Source organism: Musca autumnalis, unplaced genomic scaffold, assembly GCF_047663935.1.
Source record: "Musca autumnalis isolate F117 unplaced genomic scaffold, ASM4766393v1 scaffold_4, whole genome shotgun sequence".
NCBI classification, from domain to species: Eukaryota; Metazoa; Arthropoda; class Insecta; order Diptera; family Muscidae; genus Musca; species Musca autumnalis.
The window spans coordinates 25,949,632-25,969,579 of NW_027411977.1; the positions used below are offsets into that span (position 1 = coordinate 25,949,632).

General features: G+C 36.1%; 1 protein-coding gene across 4 annotated transcripts in view; it reads left to right on the forward strand.

Moving 5' to 3' along the window:
* Positions 1-19,948, forward strand: part of vn (membrane-bound neuregulin protein vein) — a 137,652-nt gene that overhangs the window by 101,748 nt on the left and 15,956 nt on the right. For 2 of the 4 annotated variants that reach the window (XR_012412255.1, XR_012412254.1), the window contains exons 3-5: positions 16,775-16,941; positions 17,129-17,253; positions 17,355-17,478. Coding sequence is in view for 2 of the 4 variants with exons in the window: in XM_073980854.1 (XP_073836955.1) it covers positions 16,770-16,941; positions 17,129-17,253; positions 17,355-17,478 (421 nt within the window). In the remaining 2 variants the exon portion in view is untranslated. Of the gene's footprint in view, positions 1-16,769; positions 16,942-17,128; positions 17,254-17,354; positions 17,479-19,948 lie in introns of all 4 variants that reach the window. The other 2 variants (XM_073980854.1, XM_073980853.1) reach the window with 1 other exon arrangement.

Here is a 19,948-nt window from a genome sequence, read left to right on the forward strand (position 1 = left end):
TGTATGGCTCCGAAGCATGGGTACTTGCGCAAGCAGATAAGGCAGTGTTTGATGTGTTTGAGAGGAAATTTCTTCGAAAGATCTACGGGCCGATTTGCGTTGACGGTGAATATCGACGTCGTATGAACCACGAGCTATATAAGCTATACAAAGACATGAATATAGTTAAACGTATCGAGATGCAACCATTGCGTTGGCTAGGTCATATCATGAGAATGAGCGATGATGAACCCGCTAAAAAGGCGCATGAATACATGCCACATGGCGGTGCACGCAGAATCGGCAGGTCTAAGCTTCGATAGAGCATACAAGTGGATGAAAAAATTAAAAGGCGCGGTATTCCAGAAAGCAAGCGAAGCGAAAAACAGAGAGAATTGGAAATCTTTTCTTAGTTCGGTCTATGGAACAAATGTTCTGTAATGGGCCAACTAAGTAAGTAAGTAAATAAGTTTCTTGGCCGCTTTGGTGAATATTAAAATTCTTTAAAAAATCCACGTTTCTTGGGATCTTTGGTGACTACTAAGATTCCTTAAAAAATCCACGTTTCTTGGCGTCTTTGGTGAATACTATTTTTTTTAAAAATCCACGTTTCTTGGCATCTTTGGTGAATATTAAAATTCATTACAAAACCCACGTTTTTTGGCTTCTTTGGTGAATATTAAAATTCTTTAAAAAATCCACGTTTCTTGGGGTCTTTAGTGAATATTAAAATTCTTTAAAAAATCCACGTTTCTCGGCTTCTTTGGTGAATATTAAAATTCTTTAAAAAATCCACGTTTCTTGGGGTCTTTAGTGAATATTAAAATTCTTTAAAAAATCCACGTTTCTCGAGATCTTTGGTGAATATTAAAATTCTTAAAAAAATCCACGTTTCTTGGGCTCTTTGATCAAAATTAAAATTCTTAAAAAAAATCCACGTTTCTTTTCCTCTTTGGTGAATATTAAAATTCTTTAAAAAATCCACGTTTCTTGGCTTCTTTGGTGAATATAAAAATTCTTTAAAAAATCCACGTTTCTTTGGATCTTTGGTGAATATTAAAATTCCTTAAAAAATCCACGTTTCTTAGCATCTTTAGTGCTCCTAAAAAATCTTTAAAAAAAATCATTTTTCTTAGACATACGTATAGAGAACTGCAGAACTGCATTTCGCGATACCTTATCTCTTCTGAATGTCACATTCTTGACATATATTTAATCAGCAGACTTTCTACAGCTGACCCGTTTTGCGTTCTGTTTTTTGTCCTTGAAATTGAACTCTTTCCTACTAGCTAAAATTATACACAATTTATTCTTTGTTTTTAAATCACAGCAAAGCACGTGCTGATAAAAAAGGTCATTGGGAGTGACACAACACATCACATTATAAATCATCTCAGCGAAGTTTTTTTTGACAATTTTGTTATAAAACTGTGCAACGCAGAAATTGTTATCGCTGCTTTTATTAAAAAATGTCACTTAAATGTCAGTTTATTTTAAACAAACAACAGATAAAACATTTGCTAGCAAATAAATGCAACAACTATCGTTTTTACACATTGTCAGAACACTGTGCAGACATTGTTGTCATCGTCATTTTTGGTTTGGTAAAGACAATTGTTGAAGACAACAACTTGGTAGTAGAAACAGCAGCAGCAGCAGAAGCCGGGAGCAGCATCAGCAACAATGACGATGACAACAGCAACAAAGACAACAACAACACTAAAGACACCACGTAAATCACCAACAACAATGCACACACGGCCAGGCTAACCAACTAACCAGCCAAAAGATAACATACGAGACCGGCGAAAAAGAGTATGTCAACTTTTAGTGAGTGAGTGAGTGTCGCTTCTTTTTTAAGAAGCTGCAAAACCAGCTTTGCGCACACAAATAATGTTATCACCGTGAGAAAAATATAAACAGAAGTAAAACTAACTGTGGCACACATATACAGAGATACACACACACACATATACAAATAGGATGGACCAAAACGACACACTCACGTTGGACATAACTGACAGACAGACAACTGGCTGGGTACGCGGCGCATTTTATGCAGAGATTTGAGGTAGACTGCAGCTGCCGAGCTTTTTTCTACTTTTCCAAAGACGACACACTCTCACGCTCACTCACCTTGCTGCTGGTGGTGATGATGATGATGACGGTCGGTTGTTGGCTGGTTGGTTGGTAGGTTCACTGGTTGGGGTATCACACATTACAGAAAATCAAACAAGAGAAATTTTTTCTTTAACATGAAACAAACAACAAGTGTGTCTGTTTGTCTCATTGTTGTTCATTTGTTTGTTTGTTTATTTGTGATATGCCATACCGCCACTTGTCCCACGGTCGCAGTATTTTCAGTTGTCCCCCGCCCCACTCTCCACCTGACCCGCTTCGCATCAAAAGATTAAAGTTCCCAAGAAAACAAAGATTATGCGGCAAAATTTTTTTGGTGTGTGTTGTATTTTTTTCCAGCGGGTCAAATGCGGGGGAGCAGTTTGTTAGATATCTACATACGACGTAGTTGGGATACGTGTAGCATTATAAAACTATTATCCGAAAAGAAAACACTTTGTGTTCCAAACAAACAAGGCGGTGGCTGCCGCGGCGGCATTAAACACATTTTTAATCAGTTGGTGATGTTGTAAATTTTATGGGGTGGTAGTTAGCAAGAGGGTAGGTGAGTGGAGAGGAGGTAATTAAGGGTTTTAGAGAAATAGAGCAGTTGTTAAAATTCCTTAAAAAATCCAAGCAGCCTAGTCTCTTTTTTGAAACCTAAAATTCTTTAAATTCTTGGAGGTTGCTAAAATTCCCTAAAAAATCCACGAAGTGTGGCATTGTTGGAGGTTGTTAAAATTCCTTAAAAACACCACGCAGTGTGGCATTGTTGGAGGTTGCTAAAATTCCTTAAAAACTCCATGCAGTGTGGCATTGTTGGAGGTTGCTAAAATTCTTTAAAAAATCCACGACGCTTAGCCGTTTTGGAGGTTGCTAAAATTCCTTAAAAATCCACGCAGTCTGGGCTTCTGGGAGGTTGCTAAAATTCCTTAAAAAATCCACGCAGTCTGGGCTTCTGGGAGGTTGCTAAAATTCCTTAAAAAATCCACGCAGTCTGGGCTTCTGGGAGGTTGCTAAAATTCCTTAAAAAATCCACGCAGTCTGGGCTTCTGGGAGGTTGCTAAAATTCCTTAAAAAATCCACGCAGTCTGGGCTTCTGGGAGGTTGCTAAAATTCCTTAAAAAATCCACGCAGTCTGGGCTAAAATTCCTTAAAAAATCCACGCAGTCTGGGCTAAAATTCCTTAAAAAACCCACGCAGTCTGGGCTTCTGGGAGGTTGCTAAAATTCCTTAAAAAATCCACGCAGTCTGGGCTTTTGGGAGGTTGCTAAAATCCTTTAAAAAATCCACGCCGCCTGGCCGTTTTGGAGGTTGCTGAAATTCCTTAAAAAAACCACGCAGTCTGGGCTTCTGGGAGGTTGCTAAAATTCCTTAAAAACTCCACGCAGTCTGGGCTTCTGGGAGGTTGCTAAAATTCCTTAAAAACTCCACGCAGTCTGGGCTTCTGGGAGGTTGCTAAAATTCCTTAAAAAATCCACGCAGTCTGGGCTTCTGGGAGGTTGCACGCAGTCTGGGCTTCTGGGAGGTTGCTAAAATTCCTTAAAACAATCCACGCAGTCTGGGCTTCCGGGAGGTTGCACGCAGTCTGGGCTTCTGGGAGGTTGCTAAAATTCCTTAAAAAATCCACGCAGCCTGGCCTTCTTGGAAGTTGCTAAAATTCCTTAAAAAATCCACGCAGTCTGGGCTTCTGGGAGGTTGCTAAAATTCCTTAAAAAATCCACGCAGTCTGGGCTTCTGGAAGGTTGCTAAAATTCCTTAAAAAATCCACGTAGTCTGGGCTTCTTGGAGGTTGCTAAAATTCCTTAAAAAATCCACGCAGTCTGGGTTTCTTGGTGGTTGCTAAAATTCCTTAAAAAATCCACGCAGTCTGGGCTTCTTGGAGATTGCTAAAATTCCTTAAAAAATCCCCGCAGCCTGGCCTTCTTGGAAGTTGCTAAAATTCCTTAAAAAATCCACGCAGTCTGGGCTTCTGGGAGGTTGCTAAAATTCCTTAAAAAATCCACGCAGTCTGGGCTTCTGGGAGGTTGCTAAAATTCCTTAAAAAATCCACGTAGTCTGGGCTTCTTGGAGGTTGCTAAAATTCCTTAAAAAATCCACGCAGTCTGGGTTTCTTGGAGGTTGCTAAAATTTCTTAAAAAATCCACGCAGTCTGGGCTTCTGGGAGGTTGCTAAAATTCCTTAAAAAATCCACGTAGTCTGGGCTTCTTGGAGGTTGCTAAAATTCCTTAAAAAATCCACGCAGTCTGGGTTTCTTGGAGGTTGCTAAAATTCCTTAAAAAATCCACGCAGTCTGGGCTTCTTGGAGATTGCTAAAATTCCTTAAAAAATCCTCGCAGTCTGGGCTTCTTGGAGATTGCTAAAATTCCTTAAGAAATCCACGCAGTCTGGGCTTCTTGGAGGTTGCTAAAATTCCTTGAAAAAATCCACGCAGCCTGGCGTTCTTGGAGGTTTCTAAAATTCCTTAAAAAATCCACGCAGTCTGGGCTTCTTGGAGGTTGCTAAAATTCCTTAAAAAATCCACGCAGTCTGGGCTTCTTGGAGGTTGCTAAAATTCTTTAAAAAATCCACGCAGTCTGGGCTTCTTGGAGGTTGCTAAAATTCCTTAAAAAATCCGCGCAGTCTCGGCTTCTTAGAGGTTGCTAAAATTCCTTAAAAAATCCACGCAGCCCGGCCTTTTTGTTGTAACCTAAAATTCATTAAAAAATCCACTCAGCCTGGCCTCTTTGTTGTAACCTAAAATTCTTTAAAAAATTGATTGTTTTTGATTGCTCCTTAAAATCCTTATGAAATCCATGTCTGTTGCTTGTTCTTTGCTCCAAAATTTCGCTCAGTAATCCATTTTCCCATCTTGTACAATTCAGAAAAATCCCCTTTTGTTGGTTCATAGAAAACATTTCACGTACATTGTTTGTGTTTATAGCCATTAAATTGGCAATTGAATTCACCTCACAATTGATTACATTTAAAATATCTACAAATTCGTAAAAGCAATGAAATTAATCATCACTGCGATCGGTCGAACGGATCGATCGAACGGGTGGGTATTACCAAATCATTTCAATGTAAAAATTGCCATACAAATCATCAAGAATCTGGATATAAACCAAATGTGAGAGCGTGTGTGTACTTGTTGCTATATAAACACATGTAGGATGGCATTGATCTGTTAGATATCGTCGGCAGAACACCTTCTGAGAATTGATTGGTTTGTAGTTAGTTGTTTTTTTTTTTTTGGGTACTTACTGCAGCCCATACATACATCTCCCTCCCCCTCCGCTCTCCCTCACTATGTTAAGAATAGTGGCTGCAATTAGACATGTTATTTATAGGAATCTATTCTACTTTTTGTTTGCCTCTTTCTTTTTGGATGGTGACGAAGAGGGGGATGGTGGGTGGTTAGAATGCGTATAAGTAGTGTATGATATATAATCTAACATTCGTGTGAATCACCCACTACAGTGGCGGCGGCATAATCTGTGTATGTACCATTGGTTTTACAAACAAAGTGAAAGAGCATAAAAAAGCTCACTGACTACTTTTTGCCATTTGTAGTTTTTTCTTGTTTTGTTTAATTTGAAAATGTTATTCTTAAGCGTTGCGTTTTTTGTTTTCTTTCATTGGTCTACAAGGTAAAGGAGTTAGCCTTATCAACATATTTATCTCTCTTATGTTGCTGTTGTTCACACGCCCCCATAACTCACCTTGCAAACGACTGGGGACTGACTGGGTAAGGAAATTTCACATGATTCTTTTTGGCGCACATTTAAGACATCAACACACCGAGAAGAAATTGTTTATAGTCGGCAGCTAAAAGCAACTGCAGTCAGTAAACTTACAATGGAGGATAACAATAACTCACACTTCAAGATATTCATTCCCATTAAGCGTACAACCCACTTGTAAGAGGAACTAGGGTAATGGGTCTGTCCGTTCACTAAAATGCACAAAAGCTTTATGGGGGTAATGCAAGGCTAAAACAAATAACCGCTTTTAAAGGCTTTTAGAAAATAACAGAAGTGGATTTTAAAGCTTTTTGGAAGCATCCAAAGACCAAAAAATACATATTTAGAGCTTTCTGAAGGCCCAAAGTAAATTTGGATCTGAGAGCAACCCAAGACCAAAAACGTGGATTTTTATACCCTACACCACTATGTGGGGAGGGTATTATAAGTTGGTTTTGGCCAAAAAGTTTGTAACGCATCGAAATAATGGTCGCAGACCCATACTTATATATACCAAAGTGAATGTCTCGACGAGCTGAGTCGATCTGGCTATGTGTGTCCGTCCGTCAGTCCGTCCGTCCGTCCGTCTGTCCGTCTGTCCGTCTGTCCATCTAAACCTTGTAATCACGCTACAGGTCGCAATTTTGATCGGATCGTCACGAAATTTTGCATGTTAATAGGGGTCCCGGAGGGGAAGAAGCCTATTGATTTTGGTGATGGTCGGATAATATTTAGGGGTCGGAAAGGGCAAAAAACTTAGGTGGATAAAATGACAACGTTTTTTTCCAAAGCAAATATCTCAGCTTTTATATGGGGTATACCAAAAGCAAAACCTGACAATGAAAGTAGAAAATATCACCTTTCTAATGATGTAAAGCAGGTGCTCGTAGGTGATCAAACAACGAAGATATCACAATAGTAGCAAATAAAACCCCAATTTCCATTTTTGCGATTTTAATTATATTGACGAATATCACAGATTTGGTTGAAAACTTTCCAAAAGCAAAGTCTAACTCTGAAAGTAGAAGATCCCGTCTTTACAATGATGCAAACTAGGTCGGCGTAGGTAACCAAATAACGGAGATATCGCAATAGTCGGTAATACATCCCATTTTTCTATTTTTTTGGAAATCACGCTACAGGTCGCAATTTTGATGGGATCGTCACGAACATTTGAGGGTTAATGGAGGTCTCATAGATGAAGAAGCCTATTGATTTTGGTGATGGTCGGATAATAATTAGGGGTCGGACTGGGCAAACACTTATTTGGAGAAAAGTCAACATTTTATTTTACAGCCAATATCTCTTTTTCTTTAAGAGGTATATCAAAAGCAAAACCTGGCGAGGAAAGTAGAAAATATCACCTTTACAACGATGTAAAGTAGGTTGTCGTAGGTGCTCAAACAGCAGAGATATGGCAATAGTCGATAATGCATCCCATTTTCCGATTTTTTTGTAATCACGCTACAGGTCGCAATTTTGATCGGATCGTCACGAAATTTTGGGGGTTAATGGGGGTCCCAAAGAGAAAGAAGCCTATTGATTTTGATGATGGTCGGATAATATTCAGGGGTTGGAATGGGCAAACACTTATTTGGGGAAAGGTCAACGTTTTATTTCAAAGCCAATATCTCTGTTTCTTTAAGAGGTATATCTAAAGCAAAACCTGGGAAGGAAAGTAGAAAATATCACCTTTACAAGGATGAAAAGCAGGTTGTCGTAGGTGGTCAAATAGCAGAGATATGGCAATAGTAGATAATGCATTCCATTTTCCAATTTTTTTGTAATCACGCAGGTTGTCGTAGGTGGTCAAATAGCAGAGATATGGCAATAGTAGATAATGCATCCCATTTTCCAATTTTTTTGTAATCACGCTACAGGTCGCAATTTTGATCGGATCGTCACGCATTTTTTGGGAGTTGATGCGGGTCCCACAGAGGAAGAAGCCTATTTAGTTTGGTGATGGTCGGATAATATTCAGGAGTCGGACTAAGCGAAAAGCTTATGTGGAGAAAAGTCAACGTTTTTTTATGCGAATATCTCCGCTTCTGGTTGGAGGATTCCAAAAGGAATACCCAATATTTCCATTTTTTGTAATCACGAAATTTTTGGGGGTAGATGGGGGCCCCACAGAGGAAGAAGCCTATTGATTTTGGTGATAGTCGGATAATATATAGGGGTCGGAATGGAGAAAAACTCATTTGGAGACAAATTCAAAGTTTTCTTCTTTGTGAATATATCGGCTTCTAGTAGGGGTATTCCAACGGCAAAGCCTGTAAATGAAAGAAGAAAATATTACCTCTACATTCGTGTAAAGCAGGTTGGCGAAGGTGGCCAAACAAGGGCGATACCACAATAGTCGGTAATGCATCCAATTCTTCCATTTTTTGCAATCAAGCTACAGGTCGTAATTTTGATCGGATGGTCACGAAATTTTGGTTGCTTATGGGGGTCCCAGAGAGAAAGAGGCATATTATTTTTGGTGGTAGTCGGATTATATTCCCTTAAAGAAATGTTTACCAGTGAAAAGTTTATGCACAGGGGTAGTGGTGTAGGGTATCACATGGTCGGCCCCGTCCCGACTATATCCTTTGCTCACTTGTTAAAGCTTTTTTTTGAAAGAAACCCAAGACCAAAAACATGGATTTTTCGTGCCAAAAAACGTGAATTGTTTAAGCTTTTTTAAAGTTTTTTTGGGAGAAGCCCATGACTTTTTAAAGTTTTTGAGTGCAACCAAGACCAAAAACGTGGATTTCTTAAAGCTATTTTTGGAGCAACTCAAAAACAAAATTAAATGTTGACTTTTTAAAGCTTTTTGGAAGCATCCCAAGACCAAAAAATACATATTTAAAGCTTTCTGAAGGCCCAAAGTAAATTTGGATCTGAGAGCAACGCAATACCAAAAACGTGGATTTTTGAAGCTTTTTGAGAGAAACCCAAGACCAAAAGCATGAATTTTTCAAGCCAAAAACGTGAATTATTTTAAGCTTTTTGAGAGCAACACAAGACCAAAAATGTGGGTTTTTTAACCTTTTTTTGGGAGAATCCCAGGACTTTTTAAAGCTTTTGAGTGCATACAAGACCAAAAACATGGATTTTCAAAGCTCTTTTTGGAGCAACTCAACAACAAAATTAAATGTGGTTAGGTTTACGTGGTGGCCATACTTTATAGCCTCAATTAGTATGTTAGAGATACCGTTTTGAAAAAATTAAATGTGGACTTTTAAGGGTTTTTTGGGAACAACCCTGACCAAAACTAAACGTGGACTTTTTAAAGCTTTCTGGGAGCAAACCGTTACCAAAACTAAACGTGGACTTTTTAAAGCTTTTTGGGAGCAAACCGTTACCAAAAATTAACGTGGACTTTTTAAAGCTTACCAAAACTAAACGTGGACTTTTTAAAGCTTACCAAAACTAAACGTGGACTTTTTAAAGCTTATTAAAACTAATCGTGGACTTTTTAAAGCTTATTAAAACTAAACGTGGATTTTTAAAGTTTTTTTGGGAGCAAACCGTTACCAGAGCTAAACCTAGACTTTTTAAAGCTTACCAAAACTAAACGTGGACTTTTTAAAGTTTTTTGGGAGCAAACCAAAACTAAACATGGACTTCATAAAGTTTTTTGGGAGCAAACCGTTAACATAACTAAACGTGGAATTTTTAAAGCTTACCAAAACTAAACGTGGACTTTTTAAAGCTTATTAAAACGATTTTTAAAGTTTTTTTTTAGGAGCAAACCGTTACCAGAACTAAACCTAGACTATTTAAAGCTTACCAAAACTAAACGTGGACTTTTTAAAGCTTTTTGGGAGCAAACCGTTACCAAAACTAAACGTGGACTTTTTAAAGCTTACCAAAACTAAACGTGGACTTTTTAAAGCTTATTAAAACTAATCGTGGACTTTTTAAAGCTTATTAAAACGATTTTTAAAGTTTTTTTTAGGAGCAAACCGTTACCAGAGCTAAACCTAGACTATTTAAAGCTTACCAAAACTAAACGTGGACTTTTTAAAGCTTACCAAAACTAAACGTGGACTTTTTAAAGCTTACCAAAACTAAACGTGGACTTTTTAAAGCTTATTAAAACGATTTTTAAAGTTTTTTTTAGGAGCAAACCGTTACCAGAGCTAAACCTAGACTTTTTAAAGCTTACCAAAACTAAACGTGGACTTTTTAAAGCTTTTTGGGAGCAAACCGTTACCAAAACTAAACGTGGAATTTTTAAAACTTACCAAAACTAAACGTGGACTTTTTAAAGCTTATTAAAACTAATCGTGGACTTTTTAAAGCTTATTAAAACGATTTTTAAAGTTTTTTTTAGGAGCAAACCGTTACCAGAGCTAAGCCTAGACTATTTAAAGCTTACCAAAACTAAACGTGGACTTTTTAAAGCTTTTTGGGAGCAAACCGTTACCAAAACTAAACGTGGAATTTTTAAAACTTACCAAAACTAAACGTGGACTTTTTAAAGCTTATTAAAACTAATCGTGGACTTTTTAAAGCTTATTAAAACTAAACGTGGATTATTAAAGTTTTTTTGGGAGCAAACTGTTACCATAACTAAACTTAGACTTTTTAAAACTAACCAAAACTAAACGTGGACTTTTTAAAGCTTTTTGGGAGAAAACTGTTACCAAAACTAAACCTGGACTTTTTAAAGCTTTCTTGAGCAAAGTCTTACCAAAACTAAACCCATACTTTTTAAAGCTTTTTGGGAGCAAACCGTTACCAAAACTAAACCTGACTTTTGAAAGCTTTTTGGGAGCAAACCGTTACCAAAACTAAACTTGGACTTTTAAAGCTTACCAAAACTAAACGTAGACTTTTTAAAGCCTTTTGAGAGAAACTCGTTACCAAAACTAAACGGGACTTTTGAAGGCTTTTTGGGAGCACCGAAGGCCAATATAAACGTAGACTTTTCAAAGATTTACTCCCAAACATAAATATAAACGTGGATTTTTAAAGATTTTTGGGAGCAACCGAAGGCCAATATGAACGGGGATTTTTAAAGCTTTTCTCCCAAACCAAAATACGATCTTTAAAGCTTTTTTCCCAAACCTAAATAAAATCGTGGGTTTTGAAAGCATTCTCCTAAATCTAAATACAAACGTAAACAAAACTTCGCTAGATATCAATTTTTCAATGTAATGTAAAAAGCTCGATTAATTAAATTAATTAAATCTCACAAATAATGGCCTTCGCCCCTAAAAAGGCAAAAAATTAAAAATAAAAGTAAATTTTTAAAGCTTTTCTTCAAAAACTTAAATAAAAGTGGACTTTTAAAGCTTTTCTCCCAAACCTAAATACAAAGGTACATTTTTAAAGCTTTTATCCAAAACCTAAATACAAACGTGGATTTGTAAAGCTTTTCTTCCAAACCTAAATACAAGTGGATTTTTAAAGCTTTTCTCCTAACCCTAAATAAAAAAGGGAATTTTTAAAGCTCTTAGGAGCAACCCTAGGCCAAAATAAACGTTAATTTTTGAATCTTTTTTGGGATCAACTCGAGACTTATATAAAAGTTTATTTTGAATTTTGTTTGGGGGAAATCCAATACCAAAATAAACGTTAATTTTAAAGGCTTTTTGGGATAAACCCAAGACTTTTGGGGGAGTAACACACGGTCAAGGTAAATGTGGATTTTTAAAGCATTTTGGAGAGCAGCGAAAGGATTTTTAAAGCTTTTCTCCCATTCCTAAATACAAAGGTGGATTTTTATAGCTTTTTGGGAGCAACCTAAGACCAAAATAAACGTTAATTTTCGAATCTTTTTTGGGATCAACTCACGACTTACATAAAAGTCGATTTTGATTTTTTTTTGGGATCAATCCAATACCAAAATAAACGTTAATTTTAGAGGCTTTTTGGGATAAACCCAAGACTTATATAAACATCTACTTTTAAGCGTTTTGGGGAGTAACACACGGTCACGGTAAACGTGGATTTTTAAAGCTTTTCTCCCAAACCTAAATGCAAAGGTGGATTTTAACAGCTTTTAGGGAGCAACCCAAGACCAAAATAAACGTTAATTTTCGAATCTTTTTTGGGATCAACTCCAGACTTTCAAAAAAATTAGATTTTGAATGTTTTTTGGGATCAATCCAATAACAAAATAAACGTTAATTTTAGAGGCTTTTGGGTTAAACCCAAGACTTACATAAACATCGACTTTGAAGCTTTTTGGGAAGTAACACAAGTTCAAGGTAAACGTGGATTTTTAAAGCTTTCTGGCGAGCAGCCATATGGATTTTTAAAACTTTTCTCCCAAACCTAAATACGAAGGAGGATTTTTAAAGCTTTTTGGCAGCAACCCAAGACCAAAATAAACGATAATTTTCGAATCTTTTTTTGGTCAACTCAAGACTTACATAAAAGTCGATTTTGGATTATTTGGGATCAATCCAATACCAAAATAAACATTAATTTTAGAGGCTTTTTGGATAAACCCAAGCCTTATATAAACATCGACTTTTAAGCGTTTTGGGAAGTAACACAAGGTAAAGGTGGATTTTTAAAGCATTTTGGCGAACAAACAACGCGAAGGTAAATTTGGATTTTAAAACTTGTTCGGGGGAGGAACCAAAGACCAAGGTCCTTAAAGGTTGATTTTTAAAGCTTTTTTAAAATGTAATTTTAAGCTTTTTTGGGAGCAACAGAAAAAAATACAACTTTTATTTTAAAGCTTTTTGGGAGCACCAGAAAAAAATTCAACTTTATTTTAAAGCTTTTTTGAAAGCAGCAGTAAAAAAAAGCTTTCTGGGAGCAACCCAAAATAAATATAAACGTGGATATTTTAAAGCTTTTTGGGAGTCACAGAAAAAATCTTAATTTTTGGAAGCAACAGAAAAAATAAAACTAACTTTTAACGCTGGACCAACATAAATATTTTTAAAGGCCGAAGTAGAAGGTTTTTTTTTAGTTCAGTATATCTTCAATGAGTTGCGGTTCTTACGTGGATTTGTAAACCTTTTTGGCGAACAGCCAACGGGAAGGTAGAAGTGGATTTTAAAACTTGTTGGGGGAGGAACCATGGACCAAGGTCATTAACGGTTGATTTTTAAAGCTTTTTAGGGGCCACAGAAAAAAAATAAAACTTAATTTTAAGCTTTTTTGGGAGCAACAGAAAAAATACAACTTTTATTTAAGGCTTTTTGGGAGCAACAGAAGAAAATACAACTTTTATTTTAAAGCTTTTTTGGAAACAACTGTAAAAAATTTAACTTAAGTTTAAAGCTTTCGGGGAACAACCCAAAACAAATATAAACGTCTAATATAAACGTAGATATTTTAAAGCTGTTTGGGGGTCACAGAAAAAATCCTCATTTTAAAGTCTTTTTGGGAGCAACAGAAAAAATAAAACTTAATTTTAAAGCTGAACCAAAATAAATATGTATTTTTAAAGGCCGAAGTAGAAGTTTTTTTTAATTATGTTTATCTTCAATGAAAAGAGTTGCGGATCTTCCGTGAATTTTTAAAGCATTTTGGCGAGTAGCCATTGCGAAGGTAAAAGTGGATTTTAAAACTTGTTGGGGGAGGAACCAAAGACCAAGGTTATTAAAGGTTGCTTTTTAAAGCTTTTTGGGGGGCACGGAAAAAAATAAATTTTAATTTTAAGCTTTTTGCGGGCAACAGATAAAAATACAACTATTATTTTCAAGGCTTTTTGGCAGCAACAGAAAAAAATACAACTTTTATTTTAAAGCTTTTTTGGAAGCAGCAGTAAAAAATTTAACTTAAGCTTACAGCTTTCTGGGAGCAACCCAAAACCAATATAAACGTCTAATATAAACGTGGATATTTTAAAGCTTTTCGGGGGTCACAGAAAAAATCTTAATTTTGAAGCTTTTTTGGGAGCAACAAAAAAAATAATACTTAATTTTAAAGCTAGACCAAAATAAATTTTTTTAAAGCCGAAGTAGAAGGTTTTTTTAAGTTCTGTTTACCTTAAATGAAAATAGTTGCGGATCTTCCGTGGATTTTTAAAGCTATTTGTCGAGCAGCCAACGCGAAGGTAAAAGTGGCTTTAAAAACTTGTTGCGGGAGGAACTAAAGACCAAGATCTTTAAAGGTTGTCTTTTAAAGCTTTTGGGGGTGGCACGGAAAAAATAAACCCTAATTCTAAGCTTTTTTGGGGGCAACAGGAAAACATACAACTTTTATTTTAAAGTTTTTTTGGAAGCAACTGTAAAAAATTTAACTTAAGTTTAAAGCTTTCTGGGAGCAACCCAGAACAAATATAAAAGTCTAATATAAACGTGGATATTTTAAAGCTTTTTGGGGGTCACAGAAAAAATCCTAATTTTAAAGCTTTTTTTGGGAGCAACAGAAAAAATAAAACTTAATTTTAAAGCTGGAGCAAAAAAAAAATATTTTTAAAGGCCGAAGTAGAAGGTTTTTTTAAAGTTCTGTTTATCTTCAATGAAAAGAGTTGCGGATCTTCCGGAAACAGTTTTACTACGAGAAATCTTCTATGAGAAGATCAGGAAATATTCCGTCAAAAAATTGTTGTTCTTCATTGAAAGACCTTACGTGCTTTTGTAAGAATGTATTTTGATCTTTTGTGAGAAGATCTACTGAACCTACATTAAGATACTTGCTGATCTACTATGAAAAAATCTGATGCTCTTTTATAAAAAAAAAAATTACTGACCATTTACGAGAAGACCAGCTGATTTTCAATAAAATAACCTCCTGATCTACTATGAGAAGTTCTGACCTTTCATAAGAAGACCTAAAGATCTTCTATGAGGCGATCTATGGGAAAATATATTTGTTTTCCATGATACGAACTTCCGAGGCTCAATAAAAAAATATCCTCATTATTTACAAAAAAAAAAATCTGCTGATCTTCTGTGAAAACAACTTGTCTATTTTTTTGGGGAAATCTGGCTTATGCCATTTTTGATGAAAAATCTCATGATTATCCTTGAAAATACCTGTTTATATCCCATCAAAATATAACCTTATGTACTGCTATGAGAGCACTTTATCCTCTTCTAAGAAATAATCTATCTGAATCTTCTTTTAGAAGATTTGACTGGTCCTAAAATTTGAACTGTGGGCGTGCCTTTGGTGGGGGCATGGGCATGTCCCTAAAAAAGCGCCTTAGTAAATCTCAAGCCTAGTAACCGGTTGGCACTTGACACTTTCCCTCACAACTTGAATATACAAGAGTGTGTTTACATTGAGTTTTGGCTAAAACTTTGTTGCACATACACATGTCTTTATAATCACATAAACATAACATCTTCTTGCTGTGATGATTTCGTTGCCCGGCGACGTCGCTGTTGTACGTTAAAATGCCACAAAAATATCATTTATGTTGATTTTCAAAGCTAAGGAGCAGCAAAGCTTTGTGTCATTTCAGTTATTTTTGTTGTTGTTGTTCTTTTTCCTCTCGGCCTGATGCTGTTGATAACATTGTACTCCTTGTTGTTGTTGCTGTTCTTGTTGGGGATGCTGCTGATATTGTTGGCAGATTTTCCGTTCAGTTCATTTGTCTGTTACTCGTCTTAATTTCGGTTGTCGCTTTTTGATGTATTTATTGTCGAGCAGAATGATAGGCATGTTTACCAACCTGACGTTACGTTAAATGATGTTTCTCAAATAAAAAAGAAACATAAAGAAATGAAATGAATAAGTTGTTTTGATGTCTTCTCTCATCCAAAATCATACATTCATCCATCCAACCGTCTATTGTGTCAGTCATTCAGTTGTTATCCATGTATGCCGCTAGTATTCCTGCTAAAAAACGCCTTATATTTGATTAGTTGATTACGTTTCTTTTTATTATTTTTTTCTCTTCATCTTCAACTGTCTCCTCCCTGGGTGTGTTATAAATTTTGGAAAAATTTTTGTTTTTCAAAACAAATCTCTAAGTTTTTGTTTTTTTTTTTCTTCGGTTGATAAGAATTAAGAAAAATCGTGCCTGGCCATCAGGGCCAACGTGACAATTTAATCATCTCATCACAAGAGTCTTACGTCACAGAAAACCACTTCACTCCTCTCGGCTTTGCATTGACTTGGAAGTGAGTAGTAGAAACAGTCGCAGCAGCTGATGATAGCACAAATCAAACGCATTCCATAGTCATAAATTAAAAGTTATACTGCGTTGATAATTTACCAACACCGTGACGCCTTCATTTTTGGTAGCTATGATATGTGGGTATGTATGTATGTCGGTATATGCACGATGCGAAAAAGGCATCTGCGTTATGCGTCACACTGAAGAACGCATGTTTTTTTTGGTAGCTTTCTGATGTAGCAGCTACTAGAACATTTCTGTTTGTGTGTTTTGCTGATGATCTTCTTTAAACGATTTTCAATATTTTGCTGAAATTTTGCCAACCTTGTATTGATACAATCTGATAAATGTCATAATTAAATGAGGCATATAAATTTTATTGGCTCACAAAATGAGTCATAAAAATATTATTATTTGTTTAAATAAATTATGGTGGGCAAACAATGGTAGAAGTCGAATACCAAATGCGCTACAATATTCTATTTGGGATTATTAGAAGAGGCTCATCTACATTAAGGCAAAGCAACACTTCAGGGACGCTTTGTCTTGAGAGAAAAACACACTTACATATGTAGGTAAACACCACGACCTTAGGATCTGAAACGGCTGAATAAAAGTGACAACAAACCAATAAGGGCCACCGACATAAACAGAAATACTTCCGACACCATTTGGATGGGATCAATGAACAGAACTTCGCAATTTACTAGAAAAACATTGAAATATGTCAGAAACTTCGGGGATACGAGTGGCACCGTCGGTGTTTAGAGATTTATGACATTAGAGATGAGCATTTCTGAAAAAGATATAAAGCATTTGCTTTAAAAATGTTTAATTATTTAAATTCAAATATTATTTCTCTCTCTTGCACACAACCAACTAAACTTACGTTATTTGCCTTTTGTTTTATTGTTTCTTTACAGCACAGCTCGCTTCCATAAGATCAATATCAGCCAGCAATCGAACAGTGGAAAATGGTCAAGAATTGCGAATTGTGTGTAAAGTGACCGGGAGGCCACCACCCAAAGTGACATGGTTTAAGGATCATCGATCAATAAATCGAAATCGTAAACTGTATCAGTTTATACACTACAAGTAAGTGGGTCACAAAAAAAAACAGAGAGAAATCATTAGTCATTAAAAATAATTATTGGAAAAATGTCAATATAAAAATTAAAAAATATTTTTAAATATAACCATTCCTTCATCATTATTTTTGTTTATTACCTTTTAAACCCGATCTAATTTGTTATTGCTTTCTTTTTTCCTGTTTTTTTGTTAGGAAGAGATCTGAACTTATTATACGTTCTTTCAATACCTCTGATGCGGGTCGTTATGAGTGTCGAGCAAAAAACAAGGTTAATCGTAATATAGAACGCAGAACCATTGTCATCAAAGCGTATCCAGGTAGGTACCATGTTTGTGCGGTTGATATGACTCCACAAACACCATTTTCCATTGTTTATCGTTTGTAACGTGATCTTTTTTTCTCTTTTTTCTTTCTCTAGTCGTTCAACGCTTTGATCCAAATCCCCGTGGTGCTGGCAACACCTGCCCCGATGATGCCTCTGAGTTTTGTTTTAATGGTGGAACCTGCAAGTTCTTCTCTGAAATCAGTTCCTATTCGTGCATGTAAGTATTATATGAATTAAGAGAAGATTTGCTGATATTCTATAAGAAAATTTCTAATAGTCTACGTTAAGACCTAATAGTCAATCTTCTATCAAGAGAAAAATTTATCTTCTTTTTAAGATCAGCTTATTTTTGAGAAGATGTACTCATCCTCTAGGAGAGTAACTGCTGATCCACTACGAGAGTATGACTTTCTACGAGATTCTGATTCTCTAGAAGAAATTCTTCTGATGTCCTCTGAGGAGATGTTCCGATCTTATACGAGGAGATCTGCTGTGAGAAGACCTACTTATCTTCTGTCAGAATATCTGCTAATTTTTTAGAAAAAGTTTTACTGGTCGTATATGAAAAGATCCTCTCATCTTCTGTGAGAATATCTACTGATCCTCTATGAAAAGATATGACGATTTTTTTTTTTTGAGAAGATCGACTGATCCTCTTTGAGAAGATATTTTGATCGTCTATGAGAAAATTAACCGATCTTCTATGAGAAGATCTCAAGATTTTTCTATGTGAAGATCTAACGATCTTCTATAGGAAGACCAACCAATATTTTATGAGAAAATCTACGGATCTTCTATGAGAAAAAATGCTGATCTTTCTTGGGAATATCTACCGATTACTGATCTTTCACGAGAAGATCGACAAAAGGTCTTCTATAAAATGGTCTAGCGATCTCCTGTTAGAAGACCTATCGATATTCTATGAAAAACCTACCGATCTTCGATTGCAAGAAATCATGTTCTTCTGTGGGAAGATCTGGCGATCGCCCATGACAAGGACTATTGATATTCTATGAGAAGATCTACGAATCTTTTATAAGAAACTCTACCGATTTTCTACCGATCTTCTATAAGAAAATCTGCTAAGAGAAGACATTCTTAACTTCTATATGAAAGAATGCTGAACTTAAAGAGAAAATCTAATTATCTTCGTTGAAAAGATATACCGTTCTTCTTCTATGCGAGAAAATATATCGATCTTCTATGTGAGTAGATCTACCGATCTTCTATGTAAGAAGATCTACCAATTTTCTATAAGAAGACCTACGGATCTTCCATGAGAAGATCTACCGATCTTCCATGAGGAGATCTACCAATCTTCTATAAGAAGACCTACCGATCTTCTATGAGAAGATCTACCGATCTTCTATGAGAAAACTTACCGATTTTCTATGGGAAGATCTACCGATCTTCCATGAGAAGATCTACGGATCTTCTATTAGAATATTTACCGAACTTCTATCAGAAAATATACCGATGGTCTATGAGAAGATCTATCGATCTTCTATGAGAAGATTTAACTATCAGAAGTTCTTCCGATCTCTTGTGAGAAAATCTACCGATCTCTTGTGAGAAGTGTTTTCGATCGTCCATGAAGACTACCGATCTTCTGTGAGAAGACCAACCGATCATCTATGAAGATATTTACCGATCCTCTATAAGAAGATTTACTGATCCTCTATAAGAAGATCTACCGATCTTCTATGAGAAGATCAACCGATCTTCTATGAGAAGATCAACCGATGTTCTGTCAGAACATCAATCGATGTTCTATTAGAAGATCTACCGATGTTCTATCAGAAGATCTATCGATCTTCTATGAGATGATTTACCGATCTTCTATAAGAAGATCCACCGATCTTCTATTAGAAGTTCTACCGATCTCTCGTGAGAATATTTACCGATCATTTATGAGAGCTACCGATTGCCTGTGAGAAGATCTACCGATCACCCATGAGAAAATCTACCGATCTCTCGTGAGAATATTTGCCGATCATCTATGAAGACTACCGATCTTCTATGAGAAGATCTACTGATCTTCTATGAGGAGACCCACCGACCTTCTATGAGAAGATCTACCGATCTTCTATTAGAAGATTAACCGATCCTCTTTAAGAACATGTACCGATCTTCAATGAGAAGATCTACCGATCTTCAATGAGAAGATCTACCGATCTTCTATGAGAAGATCTACCGATCTTCTATGAGAAGATCTACAGATCTTCTATGAGAAGACCTACCGAACATCTATGAGAAGATCTACCGATCTTCTATGAGAAGATTTTCCGATCTTCTATGAGAAGATCTACCAATCTTCTGTGAGAAGATCTACCGATCTTTTATGAGAAGATCAACCGATCTTCTATAAGAAGATTTACCCATCTTCTATGAGAAGATCTGCCGATATTCTATGAGATGATCTACCGATCTTCTATTAGAATATTTACCGATCTTCATTGAGAAGATCTACCGATCTGCTATGAGAAGATTTTCCGATCTTCTATGAGAAGATCTACCAATCTTCTGTGAGAAGATCAACCAATCTTTTATGAGAAGATCTACGGATCTTCTCTGAAAAGATTTACCCATCTTCTATGAGAAGATCTGCCGATATTCTATGAGATGATCTACCGATCTTCTATTAGAATATTTACCGAACTTCTATAAGAAGATCAAACGACTTTCTA